The sequence below is a fragment of the Ranitomeya imitator genome, chromosome 1, assembly GCF_032444005.1.
Source record: "Ranitomeya imitator isolate aRanImi1 chromosome 1, aRanImi1.pri, whole genome shotgun sequence".
Taxonomy (NCBI): domain Eukaryota; kingdom Metazoa; phylum Chordata; class Amphibia; order Anura; family Dendrobatidae; genus Ranitomeya; species Ranitomeya imitator.
This window is the reverse complement of record NC_091282.1, coordinates 332,988,455-333,015,865: the sequence shown is the minus strand read 5'-3', so window position 1 is coordinate 333,015,865 and position 27,411 is coordinate 332,988,455. Positions and strand designations below refer to the sequence as shown.

Genomic DNA, 27,411 nt, shown 5'->3' with positions numbered 1-27,411 from the left:
ATACTGGAACATTGACTGGAGGCCAGGAACAAAGAACTAGGTGGGGTTAAATAGAGCAGCACCTAACCAGAGGAAGCTCATAGACAGAACCAGCCGAAGTACCACTCATGACCACAGGAGGGAGCTCGACCACAGAATTCACAACAGGCTCCCTCTTGTGGTTTCAAGTGGTATGGCTGCTCCTTGGAGTTAGCTGTTGTCATCTGCCTCCACTTATCATCTCCTCTCTCGCCTATTTAAGCCTGGCTGTTCCTTCAGCTAGTGCCACTTGTAAATGGTTCCTGGTTGGATTCACATCTCTTTGGAGTTCCCTGTTATCCTGACCAGTTCTGCAAAGCTAAGTTTTTGCTTACTTTTTCTGTCCATAGTTTGTGGACTTATCCATTCTGTGCTTTCTTTGTTTGTCCAGCAGTATCAGTTTGAAGTATTTTTTGTCTTGCTGGAAGCTCTGGGAAGCAGAGTGACCCTCCACACCTTTAGTCAGGTGTGGAGATTTTTTGTTTACTCTGCATGGATTTTTGTAGTGTTTTATACTGACCACACAGTGTTCCATCCTGTCCTATCTATCAAGCTAGACTGGCCTCCTGTGCTCATCCTGGTTTCATTCTGTGTATGTCTTTTTCCTCTCCATTCACAGTCATTATTTGTGGGGGGCTATGTTATGACCTGGTGGTTAGGACAATAATGGACCTGGTGGTTAAGTGCACAAGGAAAGACCTGATAGTTACAATAATACAGGACAAGCTCTGGGACGTGGGAACTCTGCTGACCACAATCCCTAATCCTATCACACACACTAGAAATAGCCGTGGATTGCTCCTAATGATCCCTATGCAACTCGTCACAGCCTAAGGAACTAGCTAGCCCTAAAGATAGAAAAATAAGCCCACCTTGCCTCAGAGAAACTCCCCAAAGGAAAAGGCAGCCCCCCACATATAATGACTGTGAGTTAAGATGAAAATCACAAACACAGAGATGAAATAGATTAAGCAAAGAGAGGCCCGACTTACTGAACAGACAGAGGATAGGAATGGTGACTTTGCGGTCAGCACAAAAACTACAAAAAAAACCACGCAGAGGGCGCAAAAGACCCTCCGCACCGACTCACGGTGCGGAGGCGCTCCCTCTGCGTCCCAGAGCTTCCAGCAAGCAAGACAAAAATCAAAATAGCAAGCTGGACAGAAAAATACCAAACAAGAGAAAAACAAGCAGGAACTTAACTTATGCTGGAGAAGACAGGTCACAAGAACGATCCAGGAGCGAACAGACCAATACTGGAACATTATGAAACGTTGAGCCTTCTCCTGGGACAATGTCAAATTGTCCACCACATGAGTCCAAATCTGCTGCAACCTATCCACCACAGTATCTACACCAGGACAAGTCCGAAGACTCAACCTGCCCTGAAGAGAAACGAGGATGGAAACCAGAATTGCAGAAAAACGGCGAAACCAAAGTAGCTGAGCTGGCCCGATTATTAAGGGCGAACTCAGCCAAAGGCAAAAAGGACACCCAATCATCCTGATCAGCAGAAACAAAGTATCTCAGATATGTTTCCAAAGTCTGATTCGTTCGTTCGGTTTGGCCATTTGTCTGAGGATGGAAAGCCGAGGAAAAAGACAAATCAATGCCCATCCTAGCACAAAAGGATCGCCAAAACCTCAAAACAAACTGGGAACCTCTGTCCGAAACGATGTTCTCCGGAATGCCATGTAAACGAACCACATGCTGGAAAAACAACGGCACCAAATCAGAGGAGGAAGGCAATTTAGACAAGGGTACCAAATGGACCATCTTAGAGAAGCGATCACAAACCACCCAAATGACCGACATCTTTTGAGAGACAGGGAGATCCGAAATAAAATCCATAGAAATATGCGTCCAGGGCCTCTCCGGGACCGGCAAGGACAAAAGCAACCCACTGGCAAGAGAACAGCAGGGCTTAGCCCGAGCACAAGTCCCACAGGACTGCACAAAAGAACGCACATCCCGTGACAGAGACGGCCACCAAAAGGATCTAGCCACCAAATCTCTGGTACCAAAGATTCCAGGATGACCAGCCAACACCGAACAATGAACCTCAGAGATAACTCTACTAGTCCATTTATCAGGGACAAACAGTTTCTCCGCTGGGCAACGGTCAGGTCTATCAGCCTGAAATTTTTGCAGCACCCGCCGCAAACCAGGGGAGATGGCAGACAAAATTACCCCTTCTCTGAGAATACCCGCCGGCTCAGGAACACCCGGAGAGTCGGGCACAAAACTCCTTGACAGGGCATCAGCCTTCACATTCTTAGAGCCTGGAAGGTACGAAACCACAAAATCAAAACGGGAGAAAAATAGCGACCAACGAGCCTGTCTAGGATTCAACCGTTTGGCAGACTCGAGATAAGTCAAATTCTTGTGATCCGTCAAGACCACCACGCGATGCTTGGCTCCTTCAAGCCAATGACGCCACTCCTCGAATGCCCACTTCATGGCCAACAACTCTCGATTGCCAACATCATAATTGCGCTTAGCAGGCGAAAACTTTCTAGAAAAGAAGGCACACGGTTTCATCACCGAGCCATCAGAACTTCTTTGCGACAAAACAGCCCCTGCTCCAATCTTCCAGCAAGCAAGACAAAAATCAAAATAGCAAGCTGGACAGAAAAATACCAAACAAGAGAAAAACAAGCAGAAACTTAACTTCTGCTGGAGAAGACAGGTCACAAGAACGATCCAGGAGCGAACAGACCAATACTGGAACATTGACAGGTGGCCTGGAGCAAAGATCTAAGTGGAGTTAAATAGAGCAGCCAGCTAACGAATTAACCTCGTCACCTGTGGAAGGAAACTCAGAAGCCGCAGCCCCACTCACAACCACCAGAGGAAGCCCATGGACAGAACCAGCCGAAGTACCATTCATGACCACAGGAGGGAGCTTGACAACAGAATTCACAACAGGGCTAATCTATCCTTTAGGGATTTTCTCTGAGGCAAGATAGTTTTCCTGCTACTGTCTTCAGGGGTAGTTAGCTCTTAGGCTGTAACGAGATGCCTAGGGAGAGTTAGGAGCATTCCACGGCTGCATCTAGTGTTGTGTTGAGCTTAGGGTCTGCGGTCAGTACAGTTACCACTTCCCTCAAAGCTTGTTCCATGTTGCTCCTAGACCACCGCATTATAACAGTACAAGTGGCCAAAAATGAATTAATTGCATCTCAAGAGAAGGAAAAGAAAGTTCTGAACCATTTTTTTTTCTGTGCTCTAGTTTGCCTTTTTTTTTTCCTCTTGATATCTGGGTGGTTCAGGATATATGCTTTGGCATGGATGTTCAAGGTTTGTTTTCTCGTGTGATTCAACTTACTGCAAGAGTACAGAGCATCCAGGACTATGTTGTCAAGACTCATGCTTTAGAGCCTAGAATTCCTAATCCTGATTTGTTTTTTGGGGACAGATCCAAGTTTTTGAACTTTAAAAATAACTGCAGATTGTTTTTTGCTTTGAAACCCCGTTCTTCTGGTGATTCCATTCAACAGGTAAAAATCATAATATCCTTGCTGCGGGGTGATCCTCAAGACTGGGCTTTCTCTCTTGAAGCAGGGGATCTGGCATTATTGAATGTTGATGCATTTTTTCAAGCGCTCGGATTATTGTACGACGAACCTAATTCTGTGGATCATGCAGAAAAAACCCTGTTAGCCCTGTGTCAAGGTCAGGAAGAGGCAGAGTTATACTGCCAGAAATTTAGAAAATGGTCTGTGCTCACTAAATGGAATGAAGAGGCTCTGGCTGCTATTTTCAGAAAGGGTCTTTCTGAAGCCCTCAAAGATGTTATGGTGGGCTTTCCTACGCCTGCCGGTTTGAGCGAATCTATGTCTCTAGCCATTCAGATCGATCGGCGTCTGCGCGAGCGCAAAGCTGTGCACCATATGGCAGTATCCTCTGAGCAAAGTCCTGAACCTATGCAATGTGATAGGATTTTGACTAGAATAGAACGGCAGGAATTCAGACGTCAGAATAGGCTGTGTTTCTACTGTGGTGATTCTGCTCATATTATCTCTGATTGCCCTAAGCGTACTAAGAGAGTCACTAGGTCTGTTACCATTAGTACTATACAGCCTAAATTTCTCTTATCTGTAACCCTGATTTGCTCATTGTCGTCCTTTTCTGTCATGGCATTTGTCGATTCAGGCGCTGCCCTGAACTTAATGGACTTAGAATTCACCAGGCGCTGTGGTTTTTCCTTACAGCCTTTGCAAAGCCCTATTCCTTTGAGGGGTATTGATGCTACACCCCTGGCCAAGAATAAACCTCAGTACTGGACACAGATGACTATGTACATGGCTCCAGCACATCAGGAAGATTGCCGTTTTCTGGTGTTGCATAACCTGCATGATGTTGTACTAGGTTTCCCATGGTTACAGGAACATAATCCGGTGCTGGATTGGAAAACTATGTCGGTGACTAGTTGGGGTTGTCAAGGGGTACATAGTGACGTTCCTTTGATGTCAATTTCCTCTTCCCCCTCTCCTGAGGTTCCTGAGTTTTTGTCAGATTTCCTGGATGTATTTGATGAGCCCAAGTCCAGTTCCCTTCCTCCGCACAGGGACTGTGATTGTGCTATTAACTTGATTCCTGGTTGCAAGTTCCCTAAGGGCCGACTTTTCAATCTGTCTGTGCCGGAGCATGCCGCAATGCGGAGCTATGTTAAGGAGTCTTTGGAGAAGGGGCATATTCGGCCCTCTTCGTCACCTTTGGGAGCGGGTTTCTTTTTTGTTGCTAAGAAGGATGGCTCCTTGAGACCCTGTATTGATTATCGTCTTCTTAATAAAATCACGGTCAAATTCCAATACCCCTTGCCCTTGCTTACGGATTTGTTTGCTCAGATTAAGGGGGCTAGGTGGTTTACTAAGATTGACCTCCGAGGGGCATATAATCTTGTTCATATTAAACAGGGTGACGAATGGAAAACTGCATTTAATACGCCCGAAGGCCATTTTGAATATCTTGTGATGCCATTTGGGCTTTCTAATGCTCCATCTGTGTTCCAGTCTTTCATGCATGATATTTTCCGCAATTATCTTGATAAATTCATGGTCGTATATTTGGATGATATTTAGATTTTTTCCGATGATTGGGAGTCTCATGTGAAGCAGGTCAGGATGGTGTTCCAGATCCTTCGTGATAATGCTTTATTTGTGAAGGGGTATAAGTGCCTATTCGGAGTTCAGAAGGTCTCTTTTTTGGGTTTTATTTTTTCCTCCCTCCTCTATAGAAATGGATCCTGTTAAGGTCCAAGCTATTCATGACTGGATCAAACCCACATCTGTGAAGGGCCTTCAAAAATTTTTGGGCTTTGCTAATTTCTATCGCCGTTTCATTGCCAATTTTTCCAGTGTGGTTAAGCCCCTTACTGATTTGACAAAGAAAGGCGCTGATGTAACGAATTGGTCCTCTGAGGCTGTTGAGGCCTTTCAGGAGCTTAAACGCCGATTTACTTCGGCCCCTGTGTTGCATCAGCCGGATGTTTCTCTTCCTTTTCAGGTTGAGGTCGACGCTTCTGAGATTGGGGCAGGGGCTGTTTTGTCTCAGAGGGAATCTGATGGTTCTTTGATGAAACCGTGTGCTTTTTTTTCCAGAAAGTTTTCACCTGCGGAACGCAATTATGATGTCGGCAATCAGGAGTTGTTGGCTATGAAGTGGGCGTTTGAGGAGTGGCGACATTGGCTTGAGGGTGCTAAACACCGCGTTGTGGTCCTGACCGATCATAAGAATCTGATTTACCTCGAGTCGGCCAAGCGGCTGAATCCTAGACAGGCTCGATGGTCCCTGTTTTTCTCCCGTTTTGATTTTGTGGTCTCGTATCTTCCGGGATCTAAGAATGTTAAGGCTGATGCCCTCTCTAGGAGTTTTTCACCTGATTCTCCTGGAGTCCTTGAGCCGGTTGGCATTCTTAAGGAGGGGGTGATTCTTTCCGCTATCTCCCCTGATTTGCAGTGGGTGCTTCAGGAATTTCAGGCTGATAGGCCTGACCGCTGTCCAGTGGGGAAGCTGTTTGTTCCTGATAGATGGACAAGTAAGGTAATTTCTGATGTTCATTGTTCAGTGTTGGCTGGTCATCCTGGGATTTTTGGTACCAGAGATTTGGTTGCTAGGTCCTTTTGGTGGCCTTCCTTGTCGCGCGATGTGCGTGCTTTTGTGCAGTCCTGTGGGACTTGCACCCGGGCCAAGCCTTGCTGTTCCCGCACTAGTGGGTTGCTTTTGCCTTTGCCGGTCCCTGAGAGGCCCTGGACGCATATTTCCATAGATTTTATTTCGGATCTTCCTGTTTCCCAGAAGATGTCTGTTATCTGGGTTGTTTGTGACCGGTTCTCTAAAATGGTCCATCTGGTACCTTTGCCTAAGTTGCCTTCCTCCTCGGATCTGGTTCCATTATTTTTTCAGCATGTGGTTCGTTTGCATGGCATTCCGGAGAATATTGTCTCGGACAGAGGTTCTCAGTTTGTCTCTAGATTTTGGCGGGTCTTTTGTGCTAGAATGGGCATTGATTTGTCTTTTTCTTCGGCGTTTCATCCTCAGACTAATGGCCAAACTGAGCGAACTAATCAGACCTTGGAGACCTATTTGAGATGCTTTGTGTCTGCTGATCAGGATGACTGGGTGGCTTTCTTGCCGTTGGCCGAGTTTGCCCTTAATAATCGGGCTAGTTCGGCTACTTTGGTTTCACCTTTCTTTTGTAATTTTGGTTTTCATCCTCGTTTTTCTTCTGGGCAGGTTGAGCCTTCTGATTGTCCTGGTGTTGATTCTGTGGTGGACAGGCTGCAGCAGATTTGGACTCATGTGGTGGACAATTTGACGTTGTCTCAGGAAAGGGCTCAACGTTTTGCTAACCGCCGTCGGTGTGTTGGTCCCCGGCTTCGTGTGGGGGATTTGGTTTGGTTGTCTTCTCGTCATGTTCCTATGAAGGTTTCCTCCCCTAAGTTTAAGCCTCGGTTTATTGGTCCTTATAAAATTTCTGAAATTATTAATCCGGTGTCTTTTCGTTTGGCTCTTCCAGCCTCTTTTGCCATTCATAATGTTTTCCATAGATCTTTGTTACGGAGATATGTGGTGCCCGTTGTTCCCTCGGTTGACCCTCCTGCCCCGGTGTTGGTTGAGGGGGAATTGGAATATGAGGTTGAGAAGATTTTGGATTCTCATTTTTCGAGGCGGAGGCTTCAGTATCTTGTCAAGTGGAAGGGGTATGGCCAGGAGGATAATTCTAGGGTTGTTGCCTCCGATGTCCATGCCGCCGATTTGGTTCGTGCTTTTCATTTGGCTCGTCCTGATCGGCCTGGGGGCTCTGGTGAGGGTTTGGTGACCCCTCCTCAAGGGGGGGGGTACTGTTGTGAATTCTGCTCCTGGGCTCCCTCCGATGGTTGTAAGTGGCACTTTTGCGAGTTCTGCTCTTGGGCTCCCTCTTGTGGTTTCAAGTGGTATGGCTGCTCCTTGGAGTTAGCTGTTGTCAGCTGCCTCCACTTATCATCTCCTCTCTCGCCTATTTAAGCCTGGCTGTTCCTTCAGCTAGTGCCACTTGTAAATGGTTCCTGCTTGGATTCACATCTCTTTGGAGTTCCCCGTTATCCTGACCAGTTCTGCAAAGCTAAGTTTTTGCTTACTTTTTCTGTCCATAGTTTGTGGACTTATCCATTCTGTGCTTTCTTTGTTTGTCCAGCAGTATCAGTTTGAAGTATTTTTGTCTTGCTGGAAGCTCTGGGAAGCAGAGTGACCCTCCACACCTTTAGTCAGGTGTGGAGATTTTTTGTTTACTCTGCGTGGATTTTTGTAGTGTTTTATACTGACTGCACAGTGTTCCATCCTGTCCTATCTATCAAGCTAGACTGGCCTCCTGTGCTCATCCTGGTTTCATTCTGTGTATGTCTTTTTCCTCTCCATTCACAGTCATTATTTGTGGGGGGCTAATCTATCCTTTGGGGATTTTCTCTGAGGCAAGATAGTTTTCCTGCTACTGTCTTCAGGGGTAGTTAGCTCTTAGGCTGTGACGAGATGCCTAGGGAGAGTTAGGAGCATTCCACGGCTGCTTCTAGTGTTGTGTTGAGCTTAGGGTCTGCGGTCAGTACAGTTACCACTTCCCTCAGAGCTTGTTCCATGTTGCTCCTAGACCACCGCATCATAACACACACCATTACTATATGGACAAAATTCTGAAGTAACAGTGTCCTGTCCATAGCAAAAATTTGAATGGTCTATTCAATCTAACTGTCCAAATCCTGATTTCTGAACCAGTCCTGAATCGATAAAGTTGGCTGTAGACACGCAGTCAATGGAAGCTAACGCTATTAATAACTGGTTATTGAAAAGTAGTTCCATGTTTAGCAGTATGTGATTTGAGGAGTAAAGAGGTTCTGGAAGTCTGGGTGACCCCCTCAACAATCTCCCAGACTTAGGTGTTTCACGACAGCTTGATTCCTAGAGGATGAATAGAACAGTCCTTAAGAAAATGCCCAGCACGACCACAGTAGAGGCAAATTCCGAGATTGTGCTGACATTTCCTCTGAAACCTCCGCACCTTGAGGAAGAAAGCGAAACGCGCGTCGGTGGCGGCGGGGATACCGATCCTGACAGTACATTAGTATGGGAAAGCGATTTTCTTAGTCTGGGACCTTGTCCTTGGAATGATATAGTACGTACATTGATCTGGTCACTTATTTACCAATGCATTCCGGACATTTTTGGTCGCTCTATATGGCACTTTGGCACTGTATCCATCTTTAATACTGAACATCTGTGGTCAGGATTTGTGTGTCCTGTTATTACCTGGTCCTAGTCCATTTATTTGTTGTATTTATCATTCTTTGTAATAAACCTATTTTTGTATTACTCTTGGACTTTTTATTCCATTTTTTCATATGTTTGCTAATATGTTTGGGAGTGTCCGTGTGGTGTATCTTTGAGACATCCACATGGGTTTTTGTCTCTGTGGCACCCCCTTATTTATGTGGTCCCAGATGGTACATGTTTAACCATTTCCTCTGAATGGTCTGAGAGCTGGCAGCTCCAAGTTCCATCGGTCCCTCCTCAGGCAAGTGGACAGATTAGGGGGAATTACTAAAACACAGTGCCTCTCACCACACCTCTCCTGAATTTTTTGATTCATCCAAATGGCCTTGGTCATGGCTTCCCCAAAGGAAGAAGGAGGATTAAGCAGAACCAGAGAGTCCTTAAGTGTTTCAGAAAGGCCTCTACGGAAATTCCATCTGAGAGCTGCATTATTCTATAGAACTGCAGTGGACCATTGCCAGAACTTGGTACTATAGTCCTCAGCGGTGCTGACTCCCTGTGTCAAGCTCATAAACCTTGCCTCTACAACCTGGCAACCTGGATCCTGTCAGGTTAATCATAGATCAACCCTAAGGCATAAAACAAGGCATCCACAAAATACCCTAAACTGGGTTTTCTCCCTTGAAAATTTGTCAGAAAGGGCCACTACTGTTTTGGGAGAGACCAATTGCACATGACAAGGCACAGACATCATAGCTACTGCCGGTAGCGGAGTGCACTGGTAAGCACTCAACACACTAGAAAATTGACTCTGCAGCTGGGACTAAGACAATTCTAGATTCTGGTGCTCCTTGGCTAGATCCTGAATTGCCATCTGATTGCAAACTGTGTGAATTTGATCCGTACTATTGGAGAAAAAATAAGGATAAAGCCAGTCATAATGTGATGCAGAGTCAAAAATGCAACACTGAGTCACTACTCACGAAAAAGCCGTGAGACAAGGCAGCCAAGAGGTGCTGAAAACACCCTCCTCGGCTTATACATGAGTCATGGTCCAGAAAGCCAGTGGGGAAGGGGGAGGGGAACAGCGGCAGGAGTCGGTGGTTGTGACATCATACTCACCCTCCTCGCGCCATCGCTGAACGTCCCTGCATCCTCCATTGTCCCGATGCGGCAGCGCTTCCTGTGCTTAGCAGGCACGTGGTACCGCTCAATAAGGTAATGAATATGCGCGCGTCTCCACTCCCATAGGCATGGAGCGCATATTCATTACCTTAATGAGCGGTACCAAGTGACCGCTCAGCACAGGAAGAAGCTCCCGCGCCGGGACAATGGAGATGCAAGGACGCTCAGCGACACCGCGAGGAGGGTGGGTATGACTGGGGAGGACAGGGGAGCTCAGCCATGCATACAAGATGGGACGGAGGAGCCATGCATACAAGATGGGACGAAGAAAGCCATGCATACAAGATGGTATGGGGGGAGCCATGCATACAATGAGGGGACCGGGGGAGCCATGCACATAACAGGGAGAGCCACACAGAGCAGGACAGAATGGGGGAACCACGCATATTGGGATAGAGATGAGCGGACAATACATACCCGGCTTATACTCGAGTCAATAAGCTTACCCAGTGGCAAAATTAGGTGCATTGGCTTATACTCGGGGGTTGGCTTTTTTGTGTTTTCCATGAAAACTCATACTATTATTAATCAAAGCATTTGCCAAATGAATTTAAAATCTAGTCCAGACATTGACAAGGTTTGAAAAAAAGATTTTTATTTGAAATAATAATTTTCTCCTTCAAACTTTGCTTTCGTCAAAGAATTCTCCCTTTCCAGCAATTACAGCATTGCAGAACTTTGGCACTCTAGCAGTTAATTTGCTGAGGTAATCTGGATAAATTTCACCCTATGCTTCCAGAAGCCCCTCCCACAAGTTGGTTTGGCTTGATGGGCACTTTTTGCGTACCATACGGTCAAGCTGCTCCCATGATAGCTCAATGGGGTTGAGATCTGGTGACTGCGCTGGCCACTCCAGATAGCATACCAGCTGCCTGCTTCTTCCCTAAATAGTTCTTGCATAATTTGGAGGTGTGCTTTGGGTCATTGTCCTGTTGTAGGATGAAACTGGCTCCAATCACAGGGAATGGCATGGCGCTGCAAAATGGAGTGATAGCCTTCCTTATTCAAAATCCCTTTTACCTTGTACAAGTCTCTCACTTTACCAGCACCAAAGCAACCCCAGACCATCACATTACCTCCATTATGCTTGACAGATGGCATCAGAAACTCTTCCAGCATCTTTTCAGTTGTTCTGCGTCTTACAATTGTTCTTCTGTGTGATCCAAACACCTCAAACTTGGATTAGTCTGTCCATAACACTTTTTTCCAATCTTCCTCTGTCCAATGTCTGTGTTCTTTTGCCCATATTAATCTTTTCCTTTCATTAGCCAGTCTCAGATATGGCTTTTTCTTTGCCACTTTGCCCTGAAGGCCAGCATCCCGGAGTCACCTCTTCACTGTAGATGTTGATACTGGCGTTTTGCGTTTACTATTTAATGATGCTGCCAGTTGAGGACCTGTGAGGCGTCGATTTCTCAAAGTACAGACTCTAATGTACTTGTCCTGTTGCTCAGTTGTGTAGCGGGGCCTCCCACTTCTCTTTCTACTCTGGTTAGAGCCTGTTTGCGCTCTCCTCTGAAGGGAGTTGTACACACCATTGTAGGAAATCTTCAGTTTCTTGGCAATTTCTCGCATGGAATAGCCTTCATTTCTAAGAACAAGAATAGACTGTCGAGTTTCACATGACAGTTCTTTTTTCTGGCAATTTTGAGAGTTTAATGGAACCAACAAATTTAATGCTCCAGATACCCAACTAGCTCAAAGGAAGGACATGTTTATAGCTTCTCTAATCAGCCAAACTGTTTTCAGCTGTGCTAACATACTTGCACAAGGCTTTTCAAGGGTATTCTAACCATCCATTTGCAGCTAGAATAGTCATTTACCACATTAACAATGTATAGAGTGTATTTCTGAATCATTTAATGTTAGCTTCATTGGAAAAAACTGCTTTTCTTTAAAAAATAAGGACACTTCTAAGTGACCCTAAACTTTTACACGGTAGTGTATATATCTATATATACAGTATATACCGTATATACTCGACTATAAGCCAACCCGAGTATAAGCCGAGACCCCTAATTTTGCCACAAAAAACTGGGAAAATTTATTGACTCAAGTATAAGCCTAGGGTGGGATATGCAGCAGCTACTGGTAAATTTCAAAAATAAAAATAGTTACCAATAAAAGTAAAATTGATAGAGACATCAGTAGGTTAAGTGTTTTTGAATATCCATATCAGAAGCCCCATATAATTCTCCATAAAGTTCATGATGGGCCCCATAAGATGCTCCATATTAAAATATGCCCCATATAATGCTGCATAAAAGGTTAATGATGGCCCCATAAGATGCTCCATAGAATATTATGCCCCATATAATGCTGCACAAAGGTTGATGGCCCCATAAGATGCTCCATAGAATATTATGCCCCATATAATGCTGCACAAAGGTTGATGTCCCCATAAGATGCTCCATAGCATATTATGCCCCATATAATGCTGCACGATAGCATATTATTCCCCATATGCTGGTCCATAAAGGTTGATGGCCCCATAAGATGCTCAATGGAATAATATGCCCCATATGCTGCTGCGATAAAAAAATGACATACCTCTCATAGCTGGGCGCCGAGTGCCGGTGTCCTAAGCAGGAGGGGGACACCGTTGCGCTATGGGGGTAAGGTACTGGAGTCGCTGCTGGCTAAGGACACCGGCACTTGCGATATTCACCTGTCCCCGTTCCACCGCTGCGCACTGCTGTGTCTTCCGGGTCTCTGCAGTGAATGTTCAGGCAGAGGGCGTGCACTAAACACGTCATCGTGCCCTCTGACCTGAATCTCACAGCCAGAGGACGCGGAAGACACAGTGTGGCGGTGGAACGAGGAGAGGTGAACATCGCACGGCTCACCCTCCCTCATCATACTCACCCCCTCCTTGCGCGGTCTCTCTGTATGTCCCTGCTTCTTTGATGGTCTCCGGCACATGCCTGTAGCTTGTTCCTGTGTTCAGCGGTCCCATGGTACTGCTCATTAAAGCAATGAATATGTGCTCCGCCTATGGGAATGGAGTCGCATCCATATTCATTACTTTAATGAGTGGTACCATGTGACCGCTGAACACAGGAACAAGCTGCCAGCGCCAGAGACCATCGGAGAAGCAGGGGAGTGCAGAGAACGCGCCAGGAGCAGGTGAGTATGATGTGACAGCTGCTACTCCTGCCGCTCCCCCTCCCCCACCGACCCCCTGAGACAATGACTCGAGTATTACCTGAGAGGGGCACTTTTAGCCTAAAAAAATGGGCGCTGAAAATCTCGGCTTATACTAGAGTATATATGGTATATATATATATTTATATACTATATATACTAGGGAGTTACCCACCACTCCTCTTGGGTTATCTGTACAAAAGCTGTTCCACTCAGCATGTCCACATGGACTTTTCCTCTCTGAACCCTGTTCACACAGGTAATATACAAATGATCAGGTTTTTAAATACATCAGATAGGGATTGCATACATCAGTTAGGAGAAGGAGATCCAGCTCAACGAAATAGTGAAAAATCCATAATTTATTTCACTTAAAATATAGTGAAAGGACAAAACATCAGCATACAGAAAAAATTATAAAAACAAGGTCAACGCGTTTCCGGTGACTAAGCACCCTTAATCATGATTAAGGGTGCTTAGTCACCGGAAACGCGTTGACCTTGTTTTTATAATTTTTTCTGTATGCTGATGTTTTGTCCTTTCACTATATTTTAAGTGAAATAAATTAGAGCATAGTAAAACCAAAAACACTCAGTTTAAAAAATCACAGTAATCCGCAAGTGCTAGTAAAAAGATGTAAAAAACAGGGCATTTGGTTGATATGTTTTTTGCAAAAAATGTATACTAAGCTGCTCCACCAAACGTCAAGGTATACCCATATCAGAGCAGTCCTAACTGATGTATAGGAAAAACAAAATCCAGCTCACCATACCGACATTCCCAAGGGCTCGGAGCACGGAACCGCTGTGTCAGGGCGTGGACGAACAGGAAAGAGAAGGAGATCCAGCTCATGATTAAGGGTGCTTAGTCACCGGAAACGCGTTGACCTTGTTTTTATAATTTTTTCTGTATGCTGATGTTTTGTCCTTTCACTATATTTTAAGTGAAATAAATTATGGATTTTTCACTATTTCGTTGAGCTGGATCTCCTTCTCTTTCCTTCCTTTCCTTCTCTTTCCTGTTCGTCCACGCCCTGACACAGCGGTTCCGTGCTCCGAGCCCTTGGGAATGTCGGTATGGTGAGCTGGATTTTGTTTTTCCTATACATCAGTTAGGACTGCTCTGATATGGGTATACCTTGACGTTTGGTGGAGCAGCTTAGTATACATTTTTTGCAAAAAACATATCAACCAAATGCCCTGTTTTTTACATCTTTTTACTAGCACTTGCGGATTACTGTGATTTTTTAAACTGAGTGTTTTTGGTTTTACTATGCTCTTTTGTGTCTTCATAGTATATACCTGTGTGTCATCTCCCCTGTATATAGTATATATCTGTGTCACTCCTCCTGTATATAGTATATACTTGTGTCATCTCCTCCTGTATATAGCATACACACATACTTACATACACACATACACACAAGAAGAGCCCGGCGATGCCTGGGCATAGTAAATATCTGTGGTTAGTTATAGCACCTCACTTCTCTTATTTTCCCATCATGCCTCTCATTTTCCCAATCACATATTTCATTTTCCCCCTCATATCTCTCATTTTCTCCCTTACACCTCTCATTTTCTCCCTCACTCCTCTCATTCCCCCCTAACACTTGTCATTTCGACCTCATATCTGTCATTTTCCAATCACTCCACTATTTTCCCTCACTCCTCTTTCGACCTCACATCTGTCATTTTCCGATCACTCCACTATTTTCCCTCACTCCACTCATTTTGCACTCACACCTTTTCATTTTCACCTCAGTATATACATGTTTGTCATCTCCCTTATATATAGTATACACCTGTATGTCATCTCCTGTATATAGTATATACCTGTATGTCATCTCCCCTGTATATATAATATACCTGCTGTGTGTCATCTCCCCTGTATATAGTATATACCTGTATGTCATCTCTGTTATGAATAGGTAATTCAGAACCACAATGGACCTTGAAGTTGAGAGCACACAAGTGACCTGACAAAAACCACAAAACATAGGACGAGCTCTGAGACGTGGAAACTCTGCTGACCGCAATCCCTAAATCTATCAAACCACACTAGAGGTAGCCGTGGATTGCGCCTAACGCTCCCTATGCAACTCGGCACAGCCTGAGAAACTAGCTAGTCCTGAAGATAGAAAATTAAGCCTACCTTGCCTCAGAGAAATTCCCCAAAGGAAAAGGCAGCCCCCCACATATAATGACTGTGAGTAAGATGAAAATACAAACACAGAGATGAAATAGATTTAGCAAAGTGAGGCCCGACTTACTGAATAGACCGAGGATAGGAAAGATAGCTTTGCGGTCAACACAAAAACCTACAAACAACCACGCAGAGGGGCAAAAAGACCCTCCGCACCGACTAACGGTACGGAGGTGCTCCCTCTGCGTCTCAGAGCTTCCAGCAAGCAAGCAGAACCAAAAAAGCAAGCTGGAAAGAAAATATAGCAACAAAAGGACACAAGCAGAACTTAGCTTATGCTGAGCAGACAGGCCACAGGAACGATCTAGGAGGAAGCAAGACCAATACTAGAACATTGACTGGAGGCCAGGATCAAAGCACTAGGTGGAGTTAAATAGAGCAGCACCTAACGACTTAACCTCATCACCTGAGGAAGGAAACTCAGAAGCCGCAGTACCACTCGTGACCACAGGAGGGAGCTTGATCACAGAATTCAGAACACATCTCCTCCTATATATAGTATATACCTGTATGTCATCTCCTTCTATATATAGTATATACCTGTGTGTCATCTCCCCTGTATATAGTATATATCTGTGTGTCATCTCCTCCTTTACATAGTATATACCTGTATGTCATCTTCTATATAGCATATACCTGTATGTCATCTCCTCCTGTATATAGTATATACCTGTAGGTTATCTGCTCCTGTATATAGTATATACCTGTGTGTCATCTCCTCCTGTATATAGTATGTACCTGTATGTCATCTCCTCTATATAGTATATACCTGTGTGTCATCTCTCCTGTATATAGTATACATCTGTGTGTCATCTCCCCTGTATATAGTATATACCTGTGTGTCATCTCCTCCTGTATTAGACCTCGTTCACACATTATTTGCTCAGTATTTTTACCTCAGTATTTGTAAGCTAAATTGGCAGCCTGATAAATCCCCAGCCAACAGGAAGCCCTCCCCCTGGCAGTATATATTAGCTCACACATACACATAATAGACAGGTCATGTGACTGACAGCTGCCGTATTTCCTATATGGTACATTTGTTGCTCTTGTAGTTTGTCTGCTTATTAATCTAATTTTTATTTTTGAAGGATAATACCAGACTTGTGTGTGTTTTAGGGAGAGTTTCGTTTGTCAAGTTGTGTGTGTTGAGTTGCGTGTGGTGACATGCATATAGCGACTTTTGTGAGATGAGTATTGTGTGGCAACATGCGTGTAGCAACTTTTTGTGTGTCTAGTTGCATGTGACAGGTTAGTGTAGCAAGTTGTGTGCAGCAAGTTTTGCGCATGGTGAGTTTTGCGCATGGCGAGTTTTATGTGTGGTGCCTTTTGAGTATGTGCAAGTTGTGTGTGAGGCAACTTTTGCAGGGGCTGCAACTTTTGTGCATGTGGCAATTTTTCCGCGTGTGCAAGTTTTGCGTGTGGCGAGTTTTCCGTGAGTTTTGCACTTGTGGCGAGTTTTGCGTGAGCCTAGTTTTTGCATGTGGCGAGTTTTGCGTGTGGCGAGTTTTGAGCGGCGACTTTTGTGTTTCGACTTTCATGTGGCGAGGTTGGTGTATGTGTGGTGAAATGTGTGCTGAGGGTGGTATATGTGTTCAAGCACGTGGTAGTGTGTGGCGCATTTTGTGTGTGTTCATATCCCCGTGTGTGGTGAGTATGCCATGTCGGGGCCCCACCTTAGCAACTGTACGGTATATACTCTTTGGCGCCATCGCTCTCATTCTTTAAGTCCCCCTTGTTCACATCTGGCAGCTGTCAATTTGCCTCCTACACTTTTCCTTTCACTTATCCCCATTATGTAGATAGGGGCAAAATTGTTTGGTGAATTGGAAAGCGCGGGGTTAAAATTTCACCTCACAACATAGCCTATGACGCTCTCGGGGTCCAGACGTGTGACTGTGCAAAATTTTGTGGCTGTAGCTGCGACGCCTCCAACACTTTTCCTTTCACTTTTTTCCCCATTATGTAGATCGGGGCAAAATTGTTTGGTGAATTGGAAAGCGCGGGGTTAAAATTTCACCTCACAACATAGCCTATGACGCTCTCGGGGTCCAGACGTGTGACTGTGCAAAATTTTGTGGCTGTAGCGGCGACGCTTCCAACACTTTTCCTTTCACTTTTTTCCCCATTATGTAGATAGGGGCAAAATTGTTTGGTGAATTGGAACGCGCGGGGTTAAAATTTCGCCTCACAACATAGCCTATGATGCTCTCGGGGTCCAGACGTGTGACTGTGCAAAATTTTGTGGCTGTAGCTGTGACGGTGCAGATGCCAATCCCGGACATACATACACACACACACACATACACACACACATTCAGCTTTATATATTAGATATATACCATTTTTATATATATAAAGAGTTTTTGGCACAGCCAGCTTACCGCTTTGAAGAAACGGGAATACATCTAACCTGTGGTTACAGTTCGCACGGAAAACGGATTGGGACAAATCCACACATGTAAAGAGAAAACTTTTTGTTTCTCCAGCGATCAGTCCAATGGTAGAGTAAAATATAACTTTTATTTATCCATTAAAAAGTTCCAGATTTCTTCAGTTACAATATTGCATACATACTATCCCTTATGGACGACATGTTTCGACACCACATGTGTCTTCCTCCAGGTCCTTAAATATATATATATATATATATATATATATAAATATATTATATATATATATATATATATATATATATATATATATATATATATATATATATATGTGTTTGACCCCTTGCAGATTTTGTAAGTTTTCCCACTGACAAAGACATGAACAGTCAATAATGTTAAGGGTAGGTTAATTTTAACATTGAGAGATAGAATATCAAATATAAAATCCAGAAAATCACATTGTATAAATTATATAAATTTATTTGCATTTTTCAGTGAGAAATAAGTATTTGATCCCCTAACAACCATTGAGAGACCAGTTAGAAGCTCCTAATCAACTCGTTACCTGCATTAAACACAGCTGTCTTACATAGTCACCTTTATAAAAGAGTCCTGACCACAGATTCAATTAATCAGTCAGACTCTAACCTCTACAACATGGGTAAGACCAAAGAGCTTTCTAAGGATGTCTAGGACAAGATCATAGACCTGCACAAAGCTGGAATGGGCTACAAAACCATAAGTAAGATGCTGGGTAAGAAGGAGACAACTGTTGGTGCACTAGTAAGAAAGTGGATGAAATACAAAATGACTGTCAATCGACATCGATCTGGGGCACCTGTTATGATCAGGTGACCTTGGAGCAGCATGAAAACTTTCACTGGAGTAGGTGGTAACTATACTGACCGCAAACCCTGATCTTATCATCGCAACTAGAAGTAGCCGTGGGGTGTGCCTAACAAAACCTAGACACCTCGACACAGCCGGAGGACTAAATACCCCTATAGATGGAAATAGGAATTTCTACCTTGCCTCAGAGCAGAACCCCAAAGGATAGGCAGCCCCCCACAAATATTGACTGTGAGTAGTAGAGGAAAAGACACACGCAGGCAGGAAACAGGATTTAGCAAATGAGGCACACACTAGCTAAATAGGAAAGGATAGGACAGGATACTAAGCGGTCAGTATTAAAAATCCTTCCAAAAACATCCACAGCAGAAAATAAAAAAACTCCACCATCTAACTAAAGATGTGGAGCGTATATCTGCATCTCCAGAGAATCCAACAAGACTGAGAAAACACTGACACAGTCTAAGCTGGACAAGAGAAAAACAAATGAATAGCACAGAATATAAGCACACTGCATGTGTGCCACAGAAACAAAAACCAGACACTTATCTTTGCGGAATTGGCAGCTAAGCAGGAGAAGCCAGAAAGTGATCCAACACTTCAGAAGAAACATTGACAACTGGCAAGGACTAATGAATCCTGCACACCTAAATATCCCAGTCAGAACTGCAATCAGCAGATACACCTGGCCAGGACTGCGACTCAGAGACAACTGCATTCCCACCTACAACCACTGGAGGGAACCCAAGAGCAGAATTCACAACAGGCACCATGCAAAATCTCACCTCGTGGGGTGTCCTTGTTCATGAGGAAGGTGAGAGATCAGCAGAAAACTACACAAGGGTAACTTGTTAAAGATCTCAATGCAGCTGGGACCACAGTCACAAAGAAAACGATTGGTAACACATTACGTCTTAAAGATTTAAAATCCTGAAGTGACAATGACCCAAAACACCGTAAAATCCTGAGTGACAACCTCCTTCCCTCCTCCAGGACATTAAAAATGGATTGGGCTGGGTCTTCCAGCAAGACAATGACCCAAAACATACAGCCATTGCAACAAAGGAGTGGCACAAAAAGAAGCACATTAAGGTCATGCAGTGGCCTAGCCAGTCTCCAGACCTTAATCTCATAGAAAACTGTTGTGAATTCTGTGGTCAAGCTCCCTCCTGTGGTCATGAGTGGTACTTCGGCTGGTTCTGTCTATGAGCTTCCGCTGGTGGATGTGAGTGGGGTTGCGGCTTCTGAGTTTCCTTCCTCAGGTGACGAGGTTAAGTCGTTAGGTGCTGCTCTATTTAACTCCACCTAGTTCTTTGTTCCTGGCCTCCAGTCAATGTTCCAGTATTGGTCTGGCTCTCTCCTGGATCGTTCTTGTGGCCTGTCTGCCCTGCATAAGCTAAGTTCTGCTTGTGTTACTTTTGTTTGCTATATTTTCTGTCCAGCTTGCTATATTGGTTTTTCTTGCTTGCTGGAAGCTCTGAGACGCAGATGGAGCACCTCCGTACCGTTAGTCGGTGCGGAGGGTCTTTTTGCCCCTCTGCGTGGTTGTTTGTAGGTTTTTGTGCTGACCGCAAAGCTATCTTTCCTATCCTCGGTCTATTCAGTAAGTCGGGCCTCACTTTGCTAAATCTATTTCATCTCTGTGTTTGTATTTTCATCTTAACTCACAGTCATTATATGTGGGGGGCTGCCTTTTCCTTTGGGGAATTTCTCTGAGGCAAGGTAGGCTTATTTTTCTATCTTCAGGGCTAGTTAGTTTCTCAGGCTGTGCCGAGTTGCATAGGGAGCGTTAGGCGCAATCCACGGCTACCTCTAGGGTGGTATGATAGGATTAGGGATTGCGGTCAGCAGAGTTCCCACGTCTCAGAGCTCGTCCTATGTTAGTAACTATCAGGTCACTTTGTGTGCTCTTAACCACTAGGTCCATTGTGGTTCTGAATCACCTGTTCATAACAGAAAACTTATGGAGGGAGTTGAAGCTTTGACTTGCCAAGTGACAACTTCAAAATCTTAATGATTTAGAGATGATCTGCAAAGAGGAGTGGACCAAAATTCCTCCTGATATGTGCGCAAACCTCATCATCAACTACAAAAAACATCTGACTGCTGTGCTTGCCAACAATGGTTTTGCCACCAAGTATTATGTCAGGGGGATCAAATACTTATTTATCACTGCAAAATGCAAATACACTTATATAATTTATACAATGTGATTTCCTGGATTTTATTTTTGACATTCTATCTCTCAATGTTAAAACTAACCTACCCTTAAAATTATAGACAGATCATGTCTTTGTCAGTGGGTAAACTTACAAAATCAGCAAGGGATCAAATAATTATTTCCATCATTGAATATAGTATAAACCAAGAATTTTTCTAACCCTCTCAGCAAATCTGTCTCACCTCCTTTCCTCCACAAGTGTGCCCGAGAGCCTATGTACATACACAGTTCTGAGCCTTATTTCTCAACTGTTCTAAGCCAGAATATGTCAAGAATTGCTCATCTGTATATTATTTTCCCCACTGTGTATATATATACACAGTATAAGCCGAGATTTTCAGCCCAAATTTGTAGGCTGAAAGTGCCCCTCTTGGCTTATACTCGAGTCACGGTCGGCGGCAGGGTCGGCGTGTGAGGGGGAGAGGGCGCTGAGGCATACTTACCTGCTCCCGATGCTCCTGGTGCTCCCTCAGCCCGTCCCACGGTCTCCGGGTGCCGCAGCTCTTCTCCTGTTCAGCGGTCACGTGGGACCGCTCATTAGAGAAATGAATATGGACTCCACTCCCATAGGGGTCGAGCCGCATATTCATTTCTCTAATGAGCGGTAACGGTGACCGCTGATAGAGGAAGAGGCTGCGGCACCGAAGACCAGCTGTCCGGGGGAAGGAGCGGGACGCCGGGAGCATGTAAGTATTACATATTCACCTGTCTGCGTTCCACACGCCGGGCGCCGCTCTGTCTTCGCGTCCTCTTGCAGTGACTGTGCAGGTCAAAGGGCGCGATGACGCATATACTGTGCGCGCCGCCCTCTGCCTGATCAGTCAGTGCAGAGAGACGCCGGGACGGGACGCTGAGGAGCTGCAAGCAAGAGAGGTGAGTACGGCATTTTTTTTTTATTGCAGAGCACTATATGGCACAGCTATGGGGCAATAATGAACGGTGCAGAGCACTATATGGCACAGCTATGGGGCAATAATGAATAGTGCAGAGCACTATATGGCACAGCTATGGGGCAATAATGAACGGTGCAGAGCACTATATGGCACAGCTATGGGGCAATAATGAACGGTGCAGAGCACTATATGGCACAGCTATGGGGCAATAATGAATGGTGCAGAGCACTATATGGCACAGCTTTCTATGGTACATCTATGGGGCAATAATGAACGGTGAAGAGCACTATATGGCACAGCTATGGGGCCATAATGAACGGTATGGAGCATCTATTTTTATTTTTGAAATTCACCGGTAGCTGCTGCATTTTCCACCCTAGGCTTATTCTGGAGTCAATAAGTTTTCCCAGTTTTTTGTGGCAAAATTAGGGGGGTCGGTTTATACTCGGGTCAGCTTATACTCGAGTATATACGGTATATATATATATACACTGTATATGTAATGATACTGCCTGGTGTAGCAGAGAAGCAGCCTAAGGAGGCGCTAGCGGGAGCGCAGGGAGAGGAAGGAATGAGGCATGCAGTGCACACAGGACCTGAACTAGGTAGGTCACGTGATCACTGCAGGGACGAAAGGGGCACAGCTACCGTGCGAGAACGGAGGGTCTACAAAAAATGCAGGACACAGAGTACTAAGATAGAGACGTAGTCAAAGGACAAGCCGAGGGTCAGGAGTCAGACGGGAGCAAGGTACCAAGGGGCAAAACAGCAGATTAGTCAGAGACAAGGCAAGGGGTCAGAAAGCCAGGACAGACAGAGAAGTACCAAGCAGAAAACAGGGGCAGTAGTCAGGGGGCAAACCGGGTCATACACAGCAAAACACACACGCACAGAGGCACAGCGATTACAGACGAACGACCTGGGTCAGCTATCTTAAACCGAATAGACGGAAGTATAACCAACTCAGAATCCAGGAACTACCAGCAATAAATAGCAGCCCCAGATCCAAAAAGAGGCAGACTAATTTAACCCAGACCTGACCAGGAAGGAGCCAGAACCAGCCCATCCATAGTCATGACAGTATATCTACGATCTTCATACATATTGCTATTGCTAAGAAAAATTACTTTGTGTATGGTTCACCTAGAAGAAGAATTTGTTTGTGCTTCCAAACATTGTCACCATTTGTAGCATTTTGTTCCTTACTGTAGTGTCTGTCAACTTCTGCCAGTTGGGTCTCAGGTAGAACAGGACTCCTCTCCATGCTCCAGGCAACGTGGCACCTCTGATCAGGAGTATGAGAAGGACCACATAAGGAAGAGTTGCTGTCACCCACACTACCTGGAAGGCAAAGCCGTGGGTGTAACTGTAGAACTGACATTTTACAGGACCATTTCTCTTTCTCTTCACAGTAGTTTTTTCTATGGCACAAACATCAAGACATCTTTTGAGTTCTCAACTGGTAGGTCACTGCCTACTCATAAACTTCACATCAACCCTTCCTTATAGCTTTCTTATTAAATTATTATGTATTAAATTATTATTTTATTCTCTTCATTTCAACTATTGAAGCTACATACACTACTTTGCAAAACTTTTAGACAGTTGTGAAAAAAATGCTGCAAAGTAAGAATGCTTTAAAAATTTAAATTGTTCTTCTATTATTTATTTGCATCAATTATTAAAAAGCGAAAAAAGAAGTCTAAATCAAAATTTGCAGTGGCCACCCTTTTTTGCCTTCAAAACATCATTAATACTTCTATATATACTTGCACAAAAAGGGATTTTTTAAGATTATAGTCAGGTGTTTGAATAACCAATTGTACCAAACAGGTAAAAATGATCATCATTTTCATATCTAGCTTGAAACACAAGCATCCACAGCAACAGCTGTTCAGGAGGCTTAAAACTGGGTGGGGAAAGGCAAAACAAAAGGTTAAGATGTGGAAGAACCAGGACATAAACCATAGTGAGACTGAGCATAGCAGCAAGACACAAGTTACGGTAGTTATTCTGCATCAGCATGGTCTCTCCCGGACAAAGATTTCAAGATGTGATGTTCAAACCCTTTTTAAGAAGAACCAAGGAATAGACAACTTTGAGGACCATAAGTCAGCTTAAGAAACTTATCGCAGCAGGCGAAAGTCACGTCATGCTTATTTCCCTTCTACATCAGAAGATGTCCAGCAATATAATTAGCTCACAAACTGGCAGCAAGCAGTAGGTAGCAGCTACATCCATCTACTATTCAGCTAGAAGTGGTCTTCATTGAACAATTGTGGCCATAAAGCCATACCATAGAAACAAGACCATGTGACTCAACTATCAATGAAAAACATAGGCACAGAAATATAACAGCAGGTGCACTGCACTCAAAATGTGAATTATTTGACTCTAATAAGGCCGGTTTCACATGTCAGTGGCTCCGGTACGTGAGGTGACAGTTTCCTCACGTACCGGAGACACTGACTCACGTAGACATATTGAAATCAATGTGTCTCTGCACATGTCAGCGTATTTTCACGGACCGTGTGTCCGTGTGCAAAACACGGAGACATGTCAGTGTTCGTGGGAGCGCACGGATTACACGGACCCATTAAAGTCAATAGGTCCATGTAAAATATACAAACGTACAAAACCCTTACCATGACGTACAAAGCCATCCACAACCTGTGTCCTCCATACATCTGTGACCTCGTCCCCCGGTACTTACCTACCCGCAACCTCCGATCCTCACAAGATCTCCTACTCTACTCCCCTCTTATCTCCTCTTCCCACAATCGTATACAAGATTTCTCTCGCGTATCACCCCTACTCTGGAACCCTCTACCACAACACATCAGACTCTCGCCTACCATCGAAACCTTCAAAAAGAACCTGAAGACCCACCTCTTCAGACAAGCCTACAACCTGCAGTAACCACGGATCGACCAAACCGCTGCATGACCATCTCTACCCTCACCTACTGTATTCTCACCCATCCCTTGTAGATTGTGAGCCTTCGCGGGCAGGGTCCTCATTCCTCCTGTACCAGTTATGACTTGTATTGTTTAAGATTATTGTACTTGTTTTTATTATGTATACCCCTCCTCACATGTAAAGCGCCATGGAATAAATGGCGCTATAACAATAAATAATAATAATAATAATAAAACAAGTACCGCACACGGACGCTGTCCGTGTGCAGTCTGTGTGCCGTGCAGGAGACAGCACTACAGTAAGCGCTGTCCCCCCAGCGTGGTGCTGAAGCCGCCATTCATATCTTCTCTCCAGCAGCGTTCGCTAGAGAGAAGATATGAAAAATCCTTTTTTTTTTTTGTGTGTGTTTAAAATAAAGATCCCTGTCCTCTCCCCCCTTCCCACCCCCTGTGCGCCCGCCCGCTGTTAATAAAATACCCGGCTCCCTCGCAGCTTCCTCTCAGCGCCAGCTTCTCCTGTATGAGCGGTCACGTGGTGCCGCCGATTACAGTCATGAATATGCGGCTCCACCTCCCATAGGGGTGGAGCCGCATATTCATGACTGTAATGGGCGGCACCACGTGACCGCTCATACTGGAGAAGGTGCTGCACGGAGAGGACGCTTCGAGGGAGCCAGGTGAGTATTTTATTAACAGCGGGCAGGCGCACAGGGGGTGGAAGGGGGGAGGGGACAGGGATCTTTATTTTAAACACGAAAAAAAAAAAAGGATTTTTCATATCTTCTCTCTAGCGAACGCTGCTGGAGAGAAGATATGAATGGCGGCTTCAGCACCAGATGCAGGGGACAGCGCTTATCTCTAGCGCTGTCTCCTGCACGCTCCGAGTGGTACCCAGTCGGCACACGGGCGGTACATGGCTGCTCCACTTGTGCCACACGGATGGCCTACGTGAGCTCATGGACACACGGACACGGATAATTCCGGTACCGATTTTTCTGGTACTGGAATTATCTGGATGTGTGAGACTGGCCTAAAAGGCAGTTTGTTTTTTGAGTGGCTGGATAAGTGGACAACAGTAGAACAGTGAGTGTCTGCAGACAACGCTGAATCATGGGGAGGTTCCTTGCAAGTTTGGGGCTGCATTACAGAAAATTGGAGATTTATTCAGGATTAATGGTATCCTAAATGCTTGTACACGCCCAGCTCTGCTCCGTACACCTCATACACACGGCTCCGCTCCGTACACCTCGCACACACGGCTCCGCTCCGTACACCTTGCACACACCCAGTTCCGCTCTGTACACCTCGTACACACACAGCTCCACTCTGTACTCCTCGTACACACACGGCTCCACTCTGCACTCCTCGTACACACACGGCTCCGCTCTGTACACTTCGTACACACAGGACTCCGCTCCATACACCTTGCACACACCCAGTTCCGCTCTGTACACCTCGTAAACACACGGCTCCGCTCTGTACACCTCGTACACACACGGCTCCGCTCTGTACACCTCATACACACATGGGTCCGCTCCATACAGCTTGCACACACCCAGTTCCGCTCCGTACACCTCATACACACACGGCTCCGCTCCATACACCTTGCACACACCCAGTTCCGCTCTGTACACCTCGTACACACACGGCTCCGCTCTGTACACCTCGTACACACACGGCTCAGCTCCGTACACCTTGCACACACCCAGTTCCGCTCTGTACACCTCGTACATACACGGCTCCGCTCTGTACACCTCGTACACACACGGCTCCGCTCTGTACACCTCATACACACACGGCTCCATTCCATACACCTTGCACACACCCAGTTCCGCTCTGTAATAATAATATTCCTTATTTTTATATAGCGCTAACATATTCCGCAGCGCTTTACAGTTTGCACACATTATCATTGCTGTCCCCGTTGGGGCTCACAATCTAAATTCTCTATCAGTATGTCTTTGGAATGTGGGAGGAAACCAGAGTACCCGGAGGAAACCCACGCAAACACGGAGAGAACATGCAAACTCTTTGCAGATGTTGTCCTTAGTGGGGCTTGAACCCAGGACTCCAGTGCTGCAAGGCTGCTGTGCTATCCACTGCGCCACCGTGCTGCCCTCGTGCTGTACACCTCGTACACAGGGCTCCGCTCTGTACACCTCGTACACACACGGCTCCGCTCTGTACACCTCATACACACACGGCTCCGCTCCATACACCTTGCACACACCCAGTTCCGCTCCGTACACCTCGTACACACACGACTCCGCTCCATACACCTTGCACACACCCAGTTCTGCTCTGTACACCTCGTACACACACGGCTCCGCTCTGTACTCCTCGTACACACACGGCTCAGCTCCATACACCTTGCACACACCCAGTTCCGCTCTATACACCTCGTACACACACGGCTCCGCTCCATACACCTTGCACACACAAAGTTCCGCTCTGTACACCTCGTACACACACGGCTCCGCTCTGTACACCTCGTACACACACGGCTCAGCTCCATACACCTTGCACACACCCAGTTCTGCTCTGTACACTTCGTACACACACGGCACCGCTCTGTACACCTCGTACACACACTGCTCCGCTCCATACACCTTGCACACACCCAGTTCCGCTCTGTACACCTTGTACACACACGGCTCCGCTCTGTACACCTCGTACACACACGGCTCCGCTCTGTACACCTCGTACACACACGGCTCCGCTCCATACACCTTGCATACACCCAGTTCCGCTCTGTACACCTCGTACACACACGGCTCCGCTCTGTACACCTCGTACACACACGGCTCCGCTCTGTACACCTCATACACACACGGCTCCATTCC

General features: G+C 45.4%; 1 protein-coding gene across 2 annotated transcripts in view; it reads right to left on the bottom strand.

Annotated features, from left to right (window-relative positions):
- The window catches only part of LOC138671222 (sodium-dependent serotonin transporter-like), a 316,922-nt gene that overhangs the window by 137,358 nt on the left and 152,153 nt on the right, over positions 1 to 27,411 (bottom strand). For both annotated transcript variants that reach the window (XM_069759212.1, XM_069759204.1), the window contains one exon: positions 22,857 to 22,991. In XM_069759212.1, the coding sequence (XP_069615313.1) occupies positions 22,857 to 22,991 (135 nt within the window). The remainder of the gene's footprint in view (positions 1 to 22,856; positions 22,992 to 27,411) is intronic.